The 21180-nt window shown below is 47.1% G+C and overlaps 1 protein-coding gene across 17 annotated transcripts in view; it reads right to left on the bottom strand.

Annotated features, from left to right (window-relative positions):
* Positions 1-21180, bottom strand: part of NPHP4 (nephrocystin 4) — a 127541-nt gene that overhangs the window by 47280 nt on the left and 59081 nt on the right. For all 17 annotated transcript variants that reach the window (XR_012129944.1, XM_073233095.1, XM_073233099.1 and 14 more), the window contains 2 exons: positions 20551-20733; positions 14827-14962 (listed from right to left, as the gene is read on the bottom strand). Coding sequence is in view for 16 of the 17 variants with exons in the window: in XM_073233095.1 (XP_073089196.1) it covers positions 14827-14962; positions 20551-20733 (319 nt within the window). In the remaining variant the exon portion in view is untranslated. The remainder of the gene's footprint in view (positions 1-14826; positions 14963-20550; positions 20734-21180) is intronic.

Genomic DNA, 21180 nt, shown 5'->3' on the forward strand with positions numbered 1-21180 from the left:
GGAGGCAGCGAGCGGCAGCCCCAGAGGCCCCCAGGGCGCCGCCCAGGCAGGGGCAGAGCAGTGCCCTGCGCCCAAGAGCCACCGGAAGCAGGGGACCCATGGCTTTAGAAACAAAGATCAAGGAGGACTCCAGCGCAGACGCGCCAGACCCAGGGCCACTGTCCCCACTGAGGCTCACACCCCAGCAAAGCGCCTTCCAGCTGCTTCCGAATCCACCTGTGGAAGGCGCCGCAGGGTACCCCCAGCTGAGGCACTGGGCTGCCAAGGAACGGGGCAGGGCGCAGGGAGCCCCCCAGGTGGTCCCGCCAAGCCAGCTCTCGGCCCTCGCCTGCTGGCTCCTTTCTAAGGAGCAGTATTAACGGGCTCCTGAAGACAGGACACCGTCCAGTCCCCTGAGCCCTCAGTCCTGAAACAAGCTCCCTGCAGAGGGAGTTGGTGCATCAAGGAGCAGGCTGTGCTTCCCAGGAAGGTGTCCCCTCCCCAGAAGCAAAACGCAGATGAAGACTAAGGTGGGCCGGTGGGCCTGCTGTCCTGGAAATGCTGGGCCTCTGCCCAGCTCCCGAGGGGTGCCAGGCAATCACCACCCACTCCCTCAACCCTAAAGCAGTCTGAAAGATGAAACGGAAAAGCAGCAGGTCCCATTCTCCTTTGCTCCACTCCCAGTGGGGACTCTGAGAGCACCCCAGGCTGACTGTGGTAACGAGGGAACATTGTAGGAAATGGCTCCATGATCCTCTGCTAAGAGCAGCCTGGCACTCGGGAGCCAGGCCCTCCCATGTCCTGCAAGGGACGCTCGGAAAGCTGCAGAAAGCCAACCGGCTGCACACGCGGTGGCTTTTCTCCCCAACCCTGCAGGGCGGTTGATGCACCAGGGCTCCTAAGGCACTTCCATCATGATCTGGGCAATCTTACCCTCCTAGAGAATAAAGAGCACGAAAAAGGTTCTCACGGCAGATTACAAAGACACCCTCGGCTGACCCAGGGCCAAGAGGGCCAAACCCACACACCCCAGTGAGGCACAGCCGCAAGGAGACAGACGGCAACCCCGCGGGAACGGTTTCAGGTCGTCATGTTTCAGTGCCCACGTGGTCATGGTCAGTTAGGCTGCTTCACCACCACACTGATAGCCACACCCCGAGACCCCTGGGTCCTCCAAGGGCACCACTTTAACTCCTCTGACAACCTCCCAAAGGCTGCCATGGCAGTGTCTCACTTGGAAGCCCGACAGCTGCCACAGAGCGTGACCAGGCTGAGAGCTTCCTGGGGACACGTGTGTGCAAAGGACATGCATGCCATGACAACAGCAGTGTGCACGAGGGCCTCTGGGCAGCCCTGCCAGAAGCAGCAAACCACCAAGACGGCCAACGCGCCCCTGGAGAGGGAGGTGCTGCCGTGACAGCAGGCCCACCCCCACGGGGCACGGGGAGCTGATGGTTGTGCCCCAACATGGAAGGCGGCCAAGACAAGTTCAGGGTAAGGAAGGCAAGTCACCAACAATCTGCAAGGCGTGCTCCCCTCCGTGGCAAAGGAGAAAGGCAGGCTCCCCGTGGCTGCACACATACAGGTGAATCCTCAGGAACTCACGGGCAGCCGGCAGTCAAAAGCTGTCGTTTCACCCTCTGCCGACATGACCTCACACGCAGCATTCGTATAGCGCCAATGGAACTAAAACAACTTAACCTCAGTTTAATATCATTACAAGGTTATGTCTTTATGTCCCTGCCAGACCAGAAAATGCTCCCAGCTGGCCCAGCCACATCAGCACCGCATGGAAAGTGAGGCTTCTGTGCAGGCTGCTGCCCACTCCGGGTGCTGCTCCCACACGTGGCCTCTGCTCACACCCTGGCCCAAAGGTCAGGCTTCTGCTGGAGGAGCGTCAGCATGTGGAGTCAAAGGGCTCGGTTTCAGGTAAAAAACCCACATGTGGGAAGAAGTGGAAACTCAGAGACGACAGCTCTGCCGTGGCACTCCGGGCAGCCAGGGGCCGTGCAGCCAGGAAGCCGAGCACCTCCGCAGAGCTGTCGCCAGGCTCAGTGGGAGGGGACTGCCCCAAGGTGTCCCACGCCACCAGAGCGCACTGCAGGCGGAAAGCGTCCACATACGGCTGGAGAGGAAGGAGAAACGTGCTTCCAGCTGCAGCAGCTCAGCCCTGCCTGCGGGTTAGTTCAGCCTGAGCCCTTTTACACCCCGGTCAGTCCCCACTCACTGAAAATTGCTGTCAACAAAAGCTCGATTGTCCAATCCTCTCTTCTGTCAGTTCAGCTTCTAGAAGCCCAAACACTATATCCTTGACTAAAAGGCAAGGCAGGGCTTGTGATCTGCCCAAACCTGGGCTGCTCCGTCCTGCCAGGTCACACAAGGACCTGCGCTTCCTCCGCACTCTGCCAGGAGGGCAAGAGGGGAATTAAGCAAATCTGAAGTGCATTGCACACTTGAGGAAAGGAGGAGCTGCTTCTCCAGCCCACACCTCCTGGACAGCACCTTCAGCGACTCAACTGCACTAGGGTCACAGAAAGAAAACAAAAATAAGGGCACAGATACATGGAAGCCCATGCCGTGGTCTCCATGGGGACATCCTCCAGGCTGCATGAAGCAGACGTCCCACCAGCATCCTCTTCGGGAATGCTGCTGGGGGTCCCCACATGACCACCTTCCTGCCTATCGGTCGCCAACCAGGAGAGGGTTCTGTGGAGGGAGCACTGAAGCCCTTTACCCCAAAATACAAGCTGCCTTCCCAAAAAACCTTTTGCTTGTGCACAGCTGTGCATTCTTGGGGGAGACAGAGGACAGCAGGCAGCAGGCAGGCCCTGAAGAGTGTCCATGGAGGAAAATATCCAGTGGAACAAATTTGCCTGGGTTTAATGGAAGGGTCAGTATTCACTGGGACAGGCAGCTATCACTTAGCAACCTGGCAGCGTGGACAAGGCAGGGAAGGGCCAGGCCTTAGACCAAGAGGGGGTTCTGGTAATGTTACCAGACAGGAGTGAACAGCTGACCCCAAAAGACATGGGGAAAGAAAGGGTCATCACTCTAAATACATAGTCACTGTAATTTAAAGAAAGATCTTAAAGAGTAGATTTCCTCATCCAACCTTAAAAACAAAGGCTTAGTTGTATTTAACTGCACTTCAGACACTAAGAATTCACTAGGCAAACCCATTTGACAGGCCCTGATTCTGAATTATTTGGGGGCAAAAAGTCATTCTCCCTTGGACTTTGATGACAGAAATGGGGAAATGAGCAAAATCCAGGTGGAGAGACAGACAGGGACTGGATGGTGACGTGGACCTGGGGCTCCACGCTGAAGGGTTCCAGAGCACGGGGACGGGTGCCCTATCTCGGTGAGCCAGGCCCCCGAGGGTGCCAAGCGCCCTGCGCCCAGGGCCCTAGGCTGGGGTCACCTTCTGGGGCGCCCTCAGGAGAACATCTCCCTCATAGGAGCCTTTGGCCTGAACTGGCGGCTGACAGTCTCCAGCAGAATGCGTCCTTAGATGCCAAGGCTGCCTGGCTCCTGGGGCCGCAGAGCTTCCTGGATGGTGCGGTTCACCACTCTGGGCAAGGGACCTGCCCTCGCCGCCCCCGGCAGTGTCCACGGCACAAGAGGTCACAGCCATGTCAGGAATCTAACTCAATATATTCTGGGAAACACCATGATTACATATTTTCAGTGACCCCCTTCTGCGCGGATGTTTTCAAATCTATTAAGCTAACACACTGAAATTCGGACACAAAACATTCAAAAGCAAAATAAGGGTCAGGGAAATTCGAGGTAATAAAAAGTAAAGACTGGGCGCCCTCTAGTGGCTCTGCGCGCCCTCGCGGATGGTGATGAATGGACCTTTGCTCGCCTGCGATTCTGCAGGAGAGAGAAAACGGGTAATTCATAACGGAAAGTCAGAGTATCTCACTTGAAGTGACAGCTGCATAGCATTACGATTTCCAAAGGAACCATGTAAGTTGGTAAAATATTGAAGTAGGGAAAGTTTCTATCATAAGTTAAACACCAGTGGATATTAAAGTCTCATACTAGGTCTTGAGAGAGACGATGACTTCAAATGCTTGGAACCCGGGATGAAAGCAATCATATTAAATGATGCGAATGCAGCAATAAACCCAAATTAAATAAACCAAATATAATCAGGTTCCATCCGCGCAAGTTTGTCCCCAGACTGCAGCTTTAAACATGACGCGGCTGCGCACAGTGATGCCCGAATTCAGTTCCTGATCCTTCTGCAGCCGCAGCGGACGCTCCCCTCTGCCAAGGCCATAACAGCCCATCGGGGAGGAGCCGAAGGTGTGCACCGCGCAGCGCTGCATTAAAGTGAGGCTCAGAGTGCCCTACACAGGGGAAAACGGCACCCTCGGCTCAGTCATCCAGAAAGATGCCTGTTTCGGTGGGTGAAAGGACCAGCCACGGGCCCACGGCAAGCTGCCTGGAGGGAACACCCCCCGGGGCACACCGAGCCTCTTGGAGCCAAGCTCACCTGGCCCTCCACGGACACTGCTCTGAGCCCAGCTGCCCACAGAGAGGCCAAGATAGTGAGCTCTGGAGGGCAGGCCAGTTCTCACTGGTCTCCGTCCTCATTCAGCAGAGGAGTGGCAGGACCCGCTGACACCTCCTTCCGAGATCTCGACATGCGGGAGAAGCAGGTCCAAGCTGGATGCCACCACTCAGGGAAAGCCGCAGAGTGCTGGGGACAGACGGGGACTTGGAGCCAGATCAGGGCCTCAGTCCCCGGATGACCACGCCCGCTGGTTTTTCCCACCCCACATCCCCCTGCTCTTCCCAGAGCAGCACCGGTGGTTTCCCGTGGGGGAATCGCCTTCCTAGTCTCTAACCACATGGTCAGGGTGGGGCTGACCCAACCTTCACACGGAGAGAGGGTGTGTGACCCAGGGAGACTGCCCCACCCCGTCCCCATCACAGTCAGAAGGGGTCAAGGCAGGTGACGCAGAGTGAGGGGCTCCATCCCAGGATGTATGGAAACAACTCAGTAAAAGATTGCTAAGCCCAAGGATAACCATGGAGCTCTTGGGATTACCACGTGGAGAAACCCTTCCTGGAAGGAAGCCAACACTCGAGAGCTTGAGGGTGAGGAAACAGGGGTGGGACACAGGCAGACACCCAAGGAGCGCTCACAGCACGACTCAAATGCAATTCAGCCGTGCCTGACACCAGCCCCAACTCTGGGCTTTTCCATCATGTGAGCCAATGAAGTCCCTTTCTTAAGCTATTTTGAGTTGGGTTTCTACGCCTCACATGAAAGAGTCTTAGTTAACTCGTATAGTCAGCAAACATGCTTTGAATGCTTTGCTACGGCCCAGGACTCTGTTGGGCACTAGGAAGATGAATAAACACAGGCCCCATTTGGGAGACGCTCCTGGGATAGTCCTGAGTGTTGAGCAAATATCCGCACCAAAGATGCGCAACTCTGCACCTTGTGGGGCACCTGCCAGCCCTGTGATTGGGTGGGGCCTCGTGCTATTTGTAGCCAATGGGTGGGGGAAGTCCTGCAGGTCATTCCTGGGCTGGAGCATCTAACTGGTGGGACAAGAGCCCCGGGGTCTCCCGTTCTTCCTGGTGCCATGGCCAGCAGCGCTCCAGATGACACTGCGTCTGGGAAGGTGATGAGCGGAGCCACAGTGGACCCGCGGGGAGGGCAGGGAACAAACCTGCCTGTCTCAAGCCAGCGGGATCTGGGAATTACCTGTCACCACAGCAAACCGGACCACTAACATGCCACAAGCAGCAGAGGAAGGAAAAAATACAGAAAATGAACAATAATATGCAATACAAAGAGCTGTGAGCTATGGAAGGAAAGGCCCGCCGAGGATGAACTGCTCGAGCTGAGCTTTAATCATGAGTAGAAGTTTCCAATGAAAAGGAAAGAAAAGTTAATATATATATTTTCAATGTGAGACTGTCTTGAAACATTTCTGAATTTCTAGGTCAGAAAAAAAAATCAAAATTGAACAATTTAGTAAGAGCACTACAGATCAGAAACCATGAAACCGGGTCCAAGCTATACTTGGAAGAAAATTACAGAACCTTACATTTTTCTTCATTAAACAGATAAATGAAAAATATGCTTGGCATTCAATTTTTTTAAAACTTGAAAAAAAATAGGATGGAATTAATAAGGATAAAAGCATTTAAAATTAAATTGTAATAATAATAGGAGAAATGTGGGATCAACATATAAATCAAGTACAAAAATCAAACGAATATTCATATTTGACCTGATTGTTTATAGGTCATAATGCATGATCAAAACCAAAAGTTTCTGTGATGAATGCCCTTGTACTGTTCACCATGTAAGAATTTATTCACTATGTAAGAATTCGTTCACCATGTAAGAACTTGTTCGTTATGCTTCAGAAGATTGGAGACTGACGAGTATTAGGCTTGAGATGGATTAATGATTGTACATTGAGCGTTGACCCCCCTATACTGAATTTTATTGTTGTTAACAACCATTTGATCAATAAATATGAGAGACGCCCTCTCAAAAAAAAAAAATTAAATTGTAATTTACTAGCTACAATTAGAAATGTAATTTGATACCATTAAAGATACAATCAGAAAGTTAAAGATGAGAACCACTGAGGAGAAGCAGCTGATTCTCTGAGGAGAGGGACCGATGGCCACAGCCTCGGTAAACCTGACCAAGAGAGGGAGGCCCCTCAAACCCTCCGCAATGGCAAAGGGGAACTTAATCGTAGGTACAAATCAGAGTTCTCAAGTTAGATACAACTTGACTCTAGTATCTTTGTAAACTAAACAAAACTGACTGGTTTTCTAGAGAGTTTTGGTCCCAAAAGTTGAGATGGAAAACCTAAAGAGCTCAGGAACGATGAACAGAAACTTCAGTGGTGGCTGCACAGATGAACGAAGGGACCCTCATCCAAGCTGGAGCCGGGCGGCCCTCCAGGACGTGTGTCTCTGCGGGCGTCTCAGGGTGAAACTGGCATCTGAACGCAAGAGCTCAGGAAAGAGGTCTGCTCACCCCGGTGTCCTGAAGGAAGGGGGAACAGGGCCCATCCTGCCTGACCGTCGCCCTGGGGCCTCAGTACCCCCCTACACTCGGCAGGCCCGGTTCTCAGGCCTGCGGACCTGGACTGGAGCCTGCAGCTGTGGTTTCCCTGGTCTCCGGCCCTGGGCCTCAGCCTGAAGGACACCCCAGCTCCCCTAGGTCTCTTCTCAGCCTCCACAATGGTGTAGATCTCTTCCTATACGTATACCATTGGTTCGGTTTCTCTAGAGAACCCTGACTAAACACTCATTTTACAAAACTAGCACTGTCCTATACCAAAACCTGAGACAGACATGACAAAAAGGGAAGCTATAAATCGGGGATCTGCACTATCAGGGCCCACCCATCAACTGTGACCCGCAATCTGTTTTATAAATAAAATGTTTTTGGAACACAGCCATGCTCATTCATTCCATATCATCTACGGCTTTCCTCTCACCAGCAGAGACGAGCTGCTGTATCAGAGGCCATCTGGTCCACGAAGCCTAAAGCATGTACTATCCGGCCTTACAGGCTGCTGACCTCAGTCATGGAAACAGAAACGGGGTCCTGGACACCAGGTGCTCAGAGCAAGACAGGCACTCTGGAAAGTTCCCCACTCGCCATTCTCTTTCATTCTTTTTTGCTCAATAGAATTTCTCCTTTTAGAGCAGTTTTATGTTCACAGCAATACTGAGGGGCAGGTGCAGAGAATTCCCACACAGTCTCTGCCCCACATGCACAGCATCCCCACATCAATGCCCCATACCAGGAGCACATCCTTCTTTTTGACACCTAAATTTTTGGCAGTTTGTTCACTGTCTCTTTTTAAGATGTAAGCTCCCCAAGGCCCAGAGCCTGGAAAGCACCTGGCGCATCACAGACCCTCAGCACGGATCTGCGGGTGAACAGGGACAGGGGGAAGGGGGTCTGCTGAGCAAACACTTTCTGGGGAAACGCTTCCTCAGGTTCCTCCAGAACGGCTGACTGAACAGTGGGGGCAGAGCTGACCAGGGGCCTGCAGGGACCCTGAGAACACCTCCCTGGGCACTGCCACAAGCATCTGTTTGTGCCCACCAAGGACTCTAGGGCCAAAAGAATCCCTATGGAGATGCACTGCATTTGCTGCTGCCCCGGGAGTTAAGGCTGGATCTGTGCTGCAGCAGGTCAGAGGACAATGGGCACAAGCATGTGGCCCCTGTGCGCTGCCACTGCCCGTTGAGGGGTGACAGCCGCAGTGGTGCAGTGACAACATTAATGCAGCCGACAGCGACTGTGGAGTGCCTGCACCCATGCCAGGCTGGCCCGCGCACTCCAACGAACCTCCACCCATCAGTCCTCCCATGGCCTCTGATTGCTTTTGCCCAGTTTTCTTTTCAGTTGTTTACTTCTTATTGATCTGGAAGAGCTCTTTCTGTAATATTTCTTCTTTCTAATCTTATTCCTTCAATTAATTTTTAATGGTTGTGTGCACTGCAAGCATCTTTCAATCTAAAGTCTGTCTTTTACCTTTGCTCACGGACTCTTCTCTCATACAGAAGCTTTGTTTTGACATCACCATATTCCTCAGTCTTCTCTGGTTTATGCTCTACCTTGTTTAAGGATGCTTTCCCAACCCCAAGTCACAAAAATAATCTCCAAATTTTTTCCAAGGATTTCTCAAGTTTTGTTTTTTTTCCTATTTAGGTCCAAAATACCACTGTATGGCAAAAGAAACAGGGGCAGAGACATTAGAAGCTGGTCATCGTCCAATCAGCAAGCACGCGTCCTAACAACGCACACAACTGCTGTCAGTCCCTCATATGCCGCCACGCTGTACAGTTCCTCTCAGGACTTGCTTTCACCCAGCACACTGTTGTGAAGATTTACCCATAAAGATATGCAAAGGTCCATTTCGTTCAACTGCTCTGCAGCATCCATTGTGCAAACAAATCAGCTTGTTTACCCATTTCCCCGAGTGGAGGCAGGGAGGCTGCAACTGTACTTCAGCTACTAAACCAGTGTCATCAGGAGCAGCTCCACCCAAACCTCGTGTGCATGTGAAGCAGCCGCTCTCTGCAACAGCCATCTAGGAATGGCACACCTGAGCGGTCATGTTTTAACCAAACACTACAGAATCGCTCTTCAAAGCTCTGCCGGTACCATCCCTTCCCACGTGGGAAGCCGTCCCCTTTCCCCAAGCCTTGTTCATCTTCATGCTATTAGACAGCTAGGTTTTTCCAGTTGAGGGGATGAAATGATTTCTCATTTTATTTTGCATTTTTCTGATTACTAGTGAAACTGAGCTGTTTTTCATGTGTTCACTGGTTATCCTAGTTTCTTCTCTGTGACCCTTTTCATATCGTTTGCCCATTTTTTCTTCCCGTTGTTTATTACCTCGTATTGATTTGAAACAGCTCTTTCTACAATCTTTCTTCTTTCTCATCTTCTAATTCAAAAATTTCTAATTCTAAAATTTCCAAAGTTTTGTTCTGTAATCCACCCGGAATTTATTTTTGTCCACACACAGTTATAATGTGATTTTATGTTTCCCACATGGACAACAATCTCAGCACCGTTAACTGACTGATCCGTCATCCCTCCTGTGGAAGACAGAGTAACAACGCTCCCCACCCCAAAAATATCCACATCCCAGTCCCCAGAACCGTAAATGTTACGTTACACTACCAAGGAAATTAAGGTTGCAGGTGGAATTAGGGTTTTGCAAATCAACTGACCTCGAGATGGGGAGACTGTCCAGTGGTCTGGGCAGATGCAGTGCAATCCTAACTATCCTTGAAAGGAAGGCCGGAGGGCCAGAGACAGAGAGAAATGCGAGCATGCTGCACTGCTGCCTTTGAAGACGGAGGAAGGGGCCAAAGGGTGCAGGCGCCTCTGGAAGCTGGAAAAGGCAGGAAGCAGATACGCCCAGAGCCTCCAGAGGGAACCAGCCCTGCCGAGACATTTAATGTTAGCCTGTAAGACCCGTGCAGGACTTCTCATCTCCAGAACTATATGACAATAAGTTCATTCTGTTTTAAGCCACCAAGTTCATGATAATTCATATAACAATACTAGGGCACTAATAAACTCTTTATCTGAAATTTGTCCTATATAACACTTTTTATTGTGTCCTGGTATTACCCTATTTCTGCAGCAATGACATACTGTTCTAGTTACTAGACCTTTATGGTAAGTCTACAGTTCAAGAAAGGTGAGGTCTCTTCTCTTTAAAGTTGCCTTGGCTATTCTTGACTATGTCACTTTCAATTTAAAAAAGGAGAAGAAAATTAATGCAGTGTACAAGGGAGGTACATTCCAGGCAGAAATGTGAGCCAAGACTCAGTCAGGAACAGTGATTCACAAGTAGTGAACCGCATGGGACTATCAGCCCTGGGGTAGATGATTTCAACAGCCCAGATACAGTGAAACACAGGCAAAGACTTCCACTTCTAGCCAGGATGGATTAAACAGTGACCAGATGCACCTGCCCTCCCATCCAAAACAAAATTTTTTTTAATTGAGAAAAATACATAAACCAATGGTTTTCAAGATGCTGAAATTCAGGCAACACAGGAGAGTGATCCCGAGGGACAGAAAACAGAAGAGGTGAAGCCTACGATTGCCCCGGTCACCGCCGCTAGTGAGTCTGCAGGTCCAGGGAGGGGAACTCAGACAGGGCACAGGGGGCCAGTGGTCAGGGAACACAGCACGGAGAGTCCCTAGACCGAGGATGACGCTGGAGCACACAGGGCCGAGTGCCAGACAGGACGCAGCGTACAGAGACGGAGCTCGGCCATTCACAGAGGGTCCTTCTGCAAGGCATTAGATCACAGTCAGGAAACCACTCAGCTTGGGAAAGACCCACCAGAATAGCACCTGGTGCCCACATGCAACTAGGCCTTTCCTGAAGGCCAGACTAGTAAACCTCATGATTCGGGACATCAGGTCGGGCACCCAAACGGGTCGTCACATTGGGGAATAATTGGCCCTACACTAAATGGTGATCTGCTCCCATCTAACAAATCCCAAGGGCAAGACCAAAAGGATCAAAGCTCAAAGTATTTATCAAATACAGGCACACCTCCGAGACACTGCAGGTTCTGCCCTAGACCACTGCGACCAAGCAAGCAGCACAGTAAGGTGAACATCGCAAGCCAAATGAACGCTGTGGTTTCCCCGTGCACATAAAGTCATGTTCATGCCATCCTGTAGTCTATTAAGTGTGTAACAGCACTGGGTCTAAAAAAATGTATACACCTTAATTCAAAAATACGTTATTGTTCAAATGCTCTCCAGCTGAGCTTTGGGCACATTGTAATCTCTCTGTGGTGGGGACGGCGCCTCAGCATTGACAGCTGCTGGCTGATGGGGGTGCTGGCTGCGGAAGGCTGGAGGGGCTGTGGCAGTTCCTTAAAACAAGGCATCAGCGAAGTGTGCCGCACGCCGGACTCTTCCCTCATCAGCGACTTCTCTCCAGCAGGCGAAGCTGTTCAATAGCCTTTTACTCGCAGTGGAGCTGCTCTCAGGTTGGAGTCCCTCCTCTCAAACCTGCTGCTGCTTCATCAGCTTAGTTCACGTAATATTCTAAATCCTTTGTTGTCGTTTCAACGATCTTCTCAGCATCTTCATGAGGAGTAGTTTTCATCTCAAGAAACCACTTTCTTTGCTCCTCCACAGGAAGCAACCCCTCACCTAATTCAAGTTTCGTCACGAGATGGCAGCGATCCCGGCTTTCGATATGTTTCCTCATTAAGTCAATCACTTCTAGCTTTTGATTTCAAGTGAAAGACCTGTGACTCTTTCCTCACTGGAACACTTAGAGGCCACTGAAAGGTCATTAACTGGCCTGATTCCAATATCGCTGTGTCTCAGGAAACAGGGAGGCCCGAGGAGGGAGAGAGGGGAACTGTCAGTGGGGCTGGTCAGTGGGGCTGTCAGAACACACACAACAATAACTGATTAAGTTTGGCATCTTATATGGGCGCAGTTCATGGAGCCCCACAGCAATCAGAACAGTAACATCAAAGATCACTGATCCTAGATGACCAAATATAATAATATAATAAGAAGAATGAAAATAAACATAATAATAATGAAAACCTTTTGAAATACTGTGAGAATTACCAAAATGTGACCAGAGAGTCAAAGTGAGCAGGTGCTGTTGGAAAAATGGTGTCAGTAGAGCTGCCCGATGCAGGGCGGCCACAAAGCTTCCATTTGTAAAAAATGGCATACCCTCAAAGTGCAAGACAGTGAAACATAGTAAAACGAGGCATGCCTGTATCAAAATATTCAGCACCTAATAAAAGAAAATTAATAATATCTGTAATCCAATCAAAAATAATGAATGCAAAACAGGAAAATACAATCCTAATTTGAACAATAATCAATCAATCAAAACTGATCCAGAACGGACAAAGCTATTAGAAATAGCAAACTAAGATAATAAATAACTGCAACTATATTTCACATGCTCAAAAAGCTAGGTGAAATGTTGAACATGTTAAATCAAGACATGGAAGATATTAAAGACCAAACAGAACTTCTGGAGATGAGAACTAGTGTCTGTGATGGAAAAATGCACTGGATGGGATTAATGGCAGATGAGACACTGCAGAAGAAAGAACAAGGAAACCTCGAGACACAGGGACGGGAACCACCTGAACTGGACCACAGCGAGGAAAGATTACAGACAGACGTGAGCAGAATGTCAGCAAGCTGGGGGACAACTGGCAGAGGAGAGAGCAGAAGACAGAAGCAGTATTTGAAGAAATAACGATCAAAGCTTCTCCAAATGTGATGAAAACTCTAAACTGAGAGACCCAAGAAGCTCAGTGAGCACCAAGCAAAAAACCATTCAGAGGACAGCTCTGGGCCATGGGGGCAGCGGCAGATTAAGGTTTAAATCTCAAGTGCCCTCCTGAAAAGAGCTCAACTGGGGAAGTAAAGTCAGGAGCCTACAGACCAGGTCCACGGCTGACCCAGGCCACGAAAGCAAATGACAGGGTCGCCCACCACACTTCATGATTGACGGGATCAGATCTTCAAACACAACCAGCTCCTGGTTTCCAGAACCACAACTACATCATAAGTCAAACTTGAAAACTCCTTTCCAGAAAAGGTAACTTCATTTTTCTCTTAAAGCTAGCTGTACAGGTTTATTCTCTAAGGAAATGGTCTATTCCAGCATTTCCACAGACATGGGTGAACTATCTTCATTATATTTCACTATTGTCCTTTTGAGTAAATTAATCAAGAACCAGAGAAATCATGTTCATACATAATCACAAAACATACTTATTTGGATAATCTAGGATATCTTTCATATTTATGTTTCTTAGAGGTTAGTACTTGTTTTTTATTTTTAAAATGCAACTAGGAGTGTATGTCAAAGAAGGAAAGATTTAAAGAAGGGAATGGGTTAAAAATAAATTTGACCCTTTAGTTAGTATTTTTAAACTATATATTCTAAGCCTTCAATGCATTCAACTTTATCAAATAAAATTGGGAATTCATTCTAAATTGGTCCTGACAGGAAGTGCCTGCCTACCACCGACCCGTGGGGGGGATTCTGGCGATCTTTTGGCAAGTTCTCCAGCACAGCCAGCGCTCTGCCCTTCAGCGCCTCTCACAGGCGGGGTCACTAATAGCAGTGTGAACAGTGACCCTGAGAACCACCTGGATACTCGCAGGCTGGGAGTGGAGCAATAAAGCCACTGAACACCCGCAAGAAGGAAAGGAAAGAGAAGACTTACTGGCACGGTTCGTCCCAAAGCAGTCAACTATGAAGTGCTGGTACCTGAGTATTTTTAGGTATCTCAGAAAATCCTGGAAGACCATGAAGATGGAGGCCAGCATATCAAGTTCTAGGCCAAAGAAATAAGTGTACCACGTCCACAAACTGTAAAACTAAATTCAGTGAGACCAGTTTCCATAAACTGGAATCTCAACCCTTAAAAAAATCACTCCCACGTGACAGACTCACTACAAGTTGGCACCAGGTGCCGGCAGGCCTCTCTGGACAGAGGACAAGCCATCGGAGGATAGGTGAGTATAACCCCTCTGTGGGCTTACACATGTGCTCATTCCCTAGCTTCCTGACTTCCCAGAAGACTAATCACTTGTGATCTAGAACATTCTTTCAGCTGGCGAGATGTCTAGAAGCCTGGATCCAAGAGCTTGCAGCTTGCACAGCTGAGCCTCTGCAGCACTCGCCCGAACTTCCACTCTCTTTGCTCAGTCTGGATGCCAGCCTGTGGCCCTCAGGCATGAACTAAGAGGCCCTGAGCACCAGGAACCGGCCACAGCAGGAGGTTCTGGGCCAGCCAAACACAGAGCCAGCAGCTGGGGTCACTCCACAGCCACCCACAGAAAGGACGTATCGGTGCTCAGCCCTCACTCCCTCCCGTAAAGCCTCTCAGAGCTGCAAGGGAACAGAAAGCGCCTTCTCAAAACAACACACATGACACATGAACAGCACAAACAGAGATGGCAGTCCATGGCTTTCAGTCAACCTCTGGTTCTTGAGCCCCAGGTTCACAGGACACCCATGTGACATGCCCCTTCAGATGTCTCCAGCAGAACCTTCTACAGGCCCTTGGTCACAGAGCTGCAAGTAACTGAGCTCATCCGTGGCTGACAAAGTCCTGGGCCAGACCCTATCACTGCCCAGTTCTACACCTCTGTATTAGCAAAAACCCAACCGAATCAAATTAAAGCAATCTGTGGCCATTAGCTGAAAAATGTTATTGTACTGGACTAAGCAGTTTTCCTTGGGCACAGATGGAAGTTATGCTGTGAGCCTGAAGAGTCAGCTCTCTGCAAACACTTACTTGAAGGGGACGTGGATGGCTTCCCAGAGGGCCGAAGTGCCTTGGGGCTGCTGACACCCCCTGTGGGTGTGTCCAGGTGTCCTTCAGAGCTCAGCGAGTACTGGAACTGGACTGTCCCCGACTCCACCTGCTTCACCTGTGATTGACACAACAGAGCAATGATGGCCACGCTGCCTTCATCGGTATCCCCAGATGATAACAATTCAACCAGGAACAATTTGCCCCACCCTAAAAGTCTAATCAAAATCAAGGATTTCTGAAACCACACGTTCTTAGATTATAATCACATAATTTTCTGAACAGAAAACAATCAACTGTGGCATAAAAATCCCAGAAGACTGCATTATCTTGCAATGACCCTTACACAAGTGGAAATCACATTTCTCTGCATTTGATTTTTTTTAATTAACCCATGTTAAACTGACCTCTTAAATTTTGCTGTGTAAGTTCTTTGAGTTGTAACACATGTAACCACCGCCACAATCGGGGTACAGACAGCTCCATCCCCCCAAACTCCCAGGTGCTGCCCCCATGCAGTCCCTCCTGCCTCACCTGATCCTACAGCACTGCGGTCTTCTGAGAATGTCATATAAATGGAATCATATGGTCCACAACCTGTGAGACCAGCTTCTTTCACTTAACACAAAGCTGATGAGATTCACCCAGCGGTAGTACATATCAATAGTTCATTCCTCTACCGCTAAAACACTGGTGTACATGCTTCTATAGGAATCTAACTTTCCATTTCTCTAAGATGATGATGGCTGGGTCATACGGTATGTGTATATTTAATTTTATAGCAAACTGCCAAACTGATTTACTTCTGGACTCTCTCTTCTGTTTCATTCATTTTTGTGGCAATTCCTTCATAAACAGCACCTTATATTGATTGTGTGGCTTTATTATAAGCCTTAAAGTTGTGAAGAATGGTTCCTCTAATTTTGTTTTCAAAATTGTTTTGACGCTTCTAACCCCTTTGCCTTTCTATATATAAATTTTAGAATCAGCTTGTCTGTATCCAAAACATTGACTGAAATTGCATTGTCTAGAGATCTGTAGAGGGAGAATTTGTCTTTATTATGTTCGATCTTCTGATCCGTAAAGTTATTATGTCTCTAAATTTATTTAGGTGTTCTTTGATTTCACCAGGAGTAACCACAATGAGAATAATGGCATGACGCAAAAGCAACATGTTATAGTTTTCATCATACAGATCCTGTACATATTTTGTTAGATTTATTTGAGAGAAAGGCTTTGTAAATATACTGTTTTTTAAATTTTGTTTTCCAATTCTTCATCACTACTATATAGGAACATGACTGATTTTTCTATCTTGACCTCCTATTGTATCCTCAACCTTAATAAACTCACTCACTCTTTCTAGGAGTTTTTTGTTTTTTGCTTTTTAGGGTTTTTTGTTGTTGTTGTTTTGTTTTGTTTTGTTTTTTTTGTAGATCCCTTGAGCACAGACAATCATGAAGTCTGGAGATAAGCACAGTTGTTTCTTCCTTTCCAATCTGTGTGTCTTTTATTTTATTTTCTTGCCTTATTGCACTGGCTACAACTTCCAGGATAGTGTTGAATAAGATTTTGAATCTATGAGTAGACATCCTTCACTTGTTCCTGATCTTAAGGGGAATGTCTCAGTCTTTCACCATTATGTATGATGTTAACTAAAGGGTTTTTGTAGATGCCCTTGATCAGACTGAGGAGGTTCTACTCCTAGCTTGCTCAGAGTTTTTAGCATAAATGGATGTTGAATTTTGTCAAATGCTTTTCCTGCATCAATTGCTATAGTCATACTATTTTCCTTCTTTAGGCTGTTACTATTATGAATTATATTTATTGATTTTCAGAAAGAAAATGCCCTTGCATTCCTGCGATTCCCTACATGGTTGTGGTATTTTTTTTTCCCATATGTTGGGTTCAATTTGCTAAAATTTTGTTGACTATCTTTACATCTATGTTCATAGGAATGTGTGTCCATAGTTCTCTTTTCTTGTATTGTCTTTTTCTGGTTTTGATATCAGGGTAATATAGGCCTGATTACATTAATTAGGAATTGTTCCCATCCTTCTATTATTTGGAAGAGATTGTAGAAAAATTGGTATTATTTCTTCTTTAGCTGTTCATAGGGTTATAGTGAATAGGCCTGGATATTTCTTTTTCAGAAGTTTTTAAACTATCAATTCAACTTTTATAATGGTTACAGGACTATTTGGGTTATCTACTTCATCTTAGGTGAGTTTTGAACAGTTTAAGATAGTTTAAAATGAATTAATCCATTTCACCTAAATTGTCTAATTTATGGGCACAGAGTTGTTCATAGTATTCCCTTCACACCCTTTCAATACCTGTTGGGCCTGCAGTGATCACTCTTCTCTCATTCTTAATATTAGTAATTTGTATCCTGTCATTTCTTTTTCAGTCTTGCTGGATACTGACCAATTTTACTGACCTTTTTAAAGAATCAGTTTTTGGTTTCATTGGTTTTCCTTTTCTTCTCTGTTCTGTTTTCAATTTCATTGGTTTCTGCTCATTATTACTGACTTTCTTCTGCTTGCTTTAGGTTTATTTTCCACTTCTTTTTCTAGTTTCTAAAGGTAGAAGACTTATTGATTTGAGACCTTTTTTCTGTTCTAACATAAGCACTCGATGCTATAAATTTCCATGTAAGCATGCTTTAGCTGCATCCTACAAATTCTGATATATTTTCATTTTTGTTCAGTTCAAAATATCTTCTATTTTTTCTTGAGGCTTCCTCTTTGACTTATGGATTATTTAGAAATATATTAGAAATGTATTGCTTCATTGCAAAGTGTAATTTTTTATATTGTTATGATTTCTAATTTAATTGCATTATGATCATAGAATATACCTTGTATAATTTTAGTTATTTTAAGATTATCAAAGTGTGTTTTATGAGTCTATTCTGGTGAATGTTCCATTTGTACTTGAAAAGAATGTGCATTCTCCTGCTGTTGAGTGATCTTAAAAGTCATTTAGATGCAGACGGCCGCTGATACTGTTCAGTTCTACATCATTAGTGATTTTCTATGTGCTCATAGTTTACTGAGAGAGGAGTACTGAAGTCTCCAACTATAACCAAATTTTTCTATTTCTCATTTCATTTCTATTAGTTTTTGCTTAATGTATTTTGAAGTTCTATGTTAGATGTACATACTTTCAGGATTGTTCTGTCTCTTTGATGAACTGACTATTTTATCATATGTCATATCCCTCTTAATTCTGAAAATTTCCTTTGCTCCAAGTCCACTTGTATGGCATTAATAAAGCCACCCCAGTCTTCTTTTGATTAGTGTTTGCATGGAATGTTTTTCCATTATTTAATTTTTAATCTATCTCCATTATTGTATTTGAAAGCAGACAGAATATAGTTGGACTTCGATTTTTTTATGCAACCTGACAATTTCTTTCTTTAAACTGGTATGCTTAGACTAGTGACATTTTTGTGTAACTATTGGTATTCAAGACTATCACTTCTTTAATTTATTCCTTCTGTTCCTATTCCCTTCCTATTTCCCCTTTCCTGCCTTCTTTTGAACTATTCCATTTTATCTATGTACTGGGTTTTTATTATCCTTTTGTATCTTATTTTTAGTGATTGCTCTCGGGTCTACAATGTAAATATTTATTCATTCAGAACTGATATTTTATTATTTCAAGTGTAATGCAAAAACCTTATCACCATATGTATGTCTTTTTACCCTCTCTATATATACTATGGTTGTCTTATCTACTATATCTCTATACCTTAAACATCCTATCAGGCACTGTTGAAATTTCTACTTCAACTATTAAACATGTTTTAAAGAAAAGAGGAGGAGAATACTGCATCATCTTTATCATTTATGTTGCCCTTTCTTCGCTCCTGATGTACCGAGTTCCCGTCTGGCATCACTGCTTCCCAGTCTGAAGAAATTCCATCAGCAATTCTTTTAGCACATGTAGACTACCAATGATTTCCCTTAGTTTTAGCTCATCTAAGAATGTCTTTTTAAAGTATTTTTTAATTATAGTTGACATATAAGTTCCATGGGATGGGGGATATTTTTCCAAGAGTATACATAAGCCTCAATAAAAATTCATTGAATGAAACGATAAAGAATTAAGTGGTGGAGGAGCAGAGAACAGGCATACCTAGGTCTCCACGCCACCTGACTCAACAGAAGCTGGCACTGTCATGTAAGATGAGAAATGTGGAAAGGAGCAGAGGAGCGCGTGAAAAACACAGGAGACTGAATCAAGTGTGTGACCAGTTTTAGCTCATTATTTTTTTTAGTTACTTATATCTGTGTAGAGTAGCAGTGCTCAGTGAGGGGCAATGCTGCCCCCAGGAGACCCCTGGCAATGGCTGCAGACATTTCAGGCTGTCTGTCACACTGGGGCATGCCGCCAGCCCCTGAGGGGCCCGGGGCTGGTGCTGAACATCCTCCCGTGCCCAGGACAGCCCCCACTGCAAAGAATCATCTGACCTAAATGCCAGCAGTGCTGAAGCTGAGAAACCCAATTAGAAGTGAGAGTCGTTGTGAAAAATGGCAGTATTTGATTTATTTGTATCCTTAAGATGGTCAGACCTTCAAAACATTTCTGCCCCGATACAGTTCACACGCTTAAAAAGTGAAGGAAATGCCAGTAGCACATGAAGGCTAAAATTAAATAGAATAAATGTTTATTCATGTACAGACATACAGAGAGAAAAAATGGCAATGGCTTCAGGATTTCTAATGGCGATTTCCTACTGAGGGCTCAAACGGACCACGTGGGAATGTAGCAAAATACAGCCCATAACAGACGTTCCTTGTAATGGAATGCCGCATAGTCGGTTGCTCCCTTTCCCTGGTCCCCAAAGCATTACCCAGATCATAAATAACAACACTGAAAATGATGTTTGTCGCTAGTCAGCACACAGATGCCGCACTGAGATGACAGGAATGGTCCCTGTACCCAAGAAAAATGAGTCGATTGAGTCTAAAAGCTTCCTGTTCATACCGCTGAAATAGGCTGGAGCTTATCTCAGGAATGTAAGCAGAAAAACAGAAGCACAGACCCGGACAGAAACCTGCCTCGATGCACCTCAGCGCCAGCCAGAGCCGCAGATTCACAGTGGCTGTGGTTCCCGGGGTCACTACTGCCCACTCTGCGAGGCCGCCAGTGGGCCAGCAGAAGCCAGGGGTGACCTCACGCACACATCAATTGGCCTGCCCCACTTTATTTGCTTTCTGTACAGGGTGCTGAGAAAACTTCATTTAAAAATGGATTTATAATGATACTGCTGTGGTCCCACTGCCCCTGCACACAGCCAGTGAACGGAGGTTCAGCGGGTAAGTGATGAGCCACAAAGACGAGTCGGGACACAGCCACCAGGCCCCCCCACAGCACTGGTGCCCCCGCAGCACACAGCCCATCACCCCGTGCAGCAAACACTTCAGGAGTCCTTTAAAAAGACATCTCACTGTATGGGGCCCTGCAGGTCATCTCGAGAGGCTGAGATGTGAGTGGGGACGTCAGGAGACCCAAGATAGGGTAGGCCTCCGCGAGCCCGCGGGCAGCTGCAGCACTGTGAGCGCTCGCATTTCATGCTCACCACGCAGAAAAATCCTGTTCATGAAACACCGGCCAACAGCTCTGTCAACTTCCAGTTTGAGGACACATGAACTTGCCAGAACACATGGGAAATCCTTAAAACTTGTACTGACTTACCTCTTCAGAGCTCATGCCAGCTGGGGGCACCCTGTAGACCAGACAGCGGGAGGGGTTGGGCCGGGTCCCACCCTGCAGAGGTAAGGTCACCCTCCCAGAGCTGGCTTCCAGCGAGGGGTTCCAAACAGCCCAGCGGACTGTGTGCATACACGCCACGCTGGACGGAGAGGTGGCCAAAGCCGCCTAGAACAGAAACAAAGCACAGGAGTGTGTGAGCTGCCACAGAGCCCGCCGGCGGGGCCGACAGTGCTTTCCCGGGAAAACCTGGCCAGGGGGCAACATGGAGGCAGAGGACCACCCGTTCCATTTTACAGAATGAGGAACCGGGGCAGGAAGAGGCCCCAGCACCCGAGGCTCGGGGAGGGGAAGCAGCCTCCCGCTCTGAGACCCACCAGCTGAACCAGCACCCTCTGCTCCTTTTCTGGCTCAAGGCAGCACTGGCTCCCCTCTTAAGCACCAGTGCCACCTTTGTGACCCCTCCTGTTCCCATAAGGGACTCTTACAGGCTTGTAAGCATACTGCAACTGGCCAATGTCTACCTAGTTGATTAGGAAAACACCAGAAATGGTACTTTGTGGTAAGAAACTTTGTAAAATAATGGTGAATACACACAGATATTCAACTCAGGGT

The sequence above is a fragment of the Manis javanica genome, chromosome 4, assembly GCF_040802235.1.
Source record: "Manis javanica isolate MJ-LG chromosome 4, MJ_LKY, whole genome shotgun sequence".
In the NCBI taxonomy this organism is placed as follows: domain Eukaryota; kingdom Metazoa; phylum Chordata; class Mammalia; order Pholidota; family Manidae; genus Manis; species Manis javanica.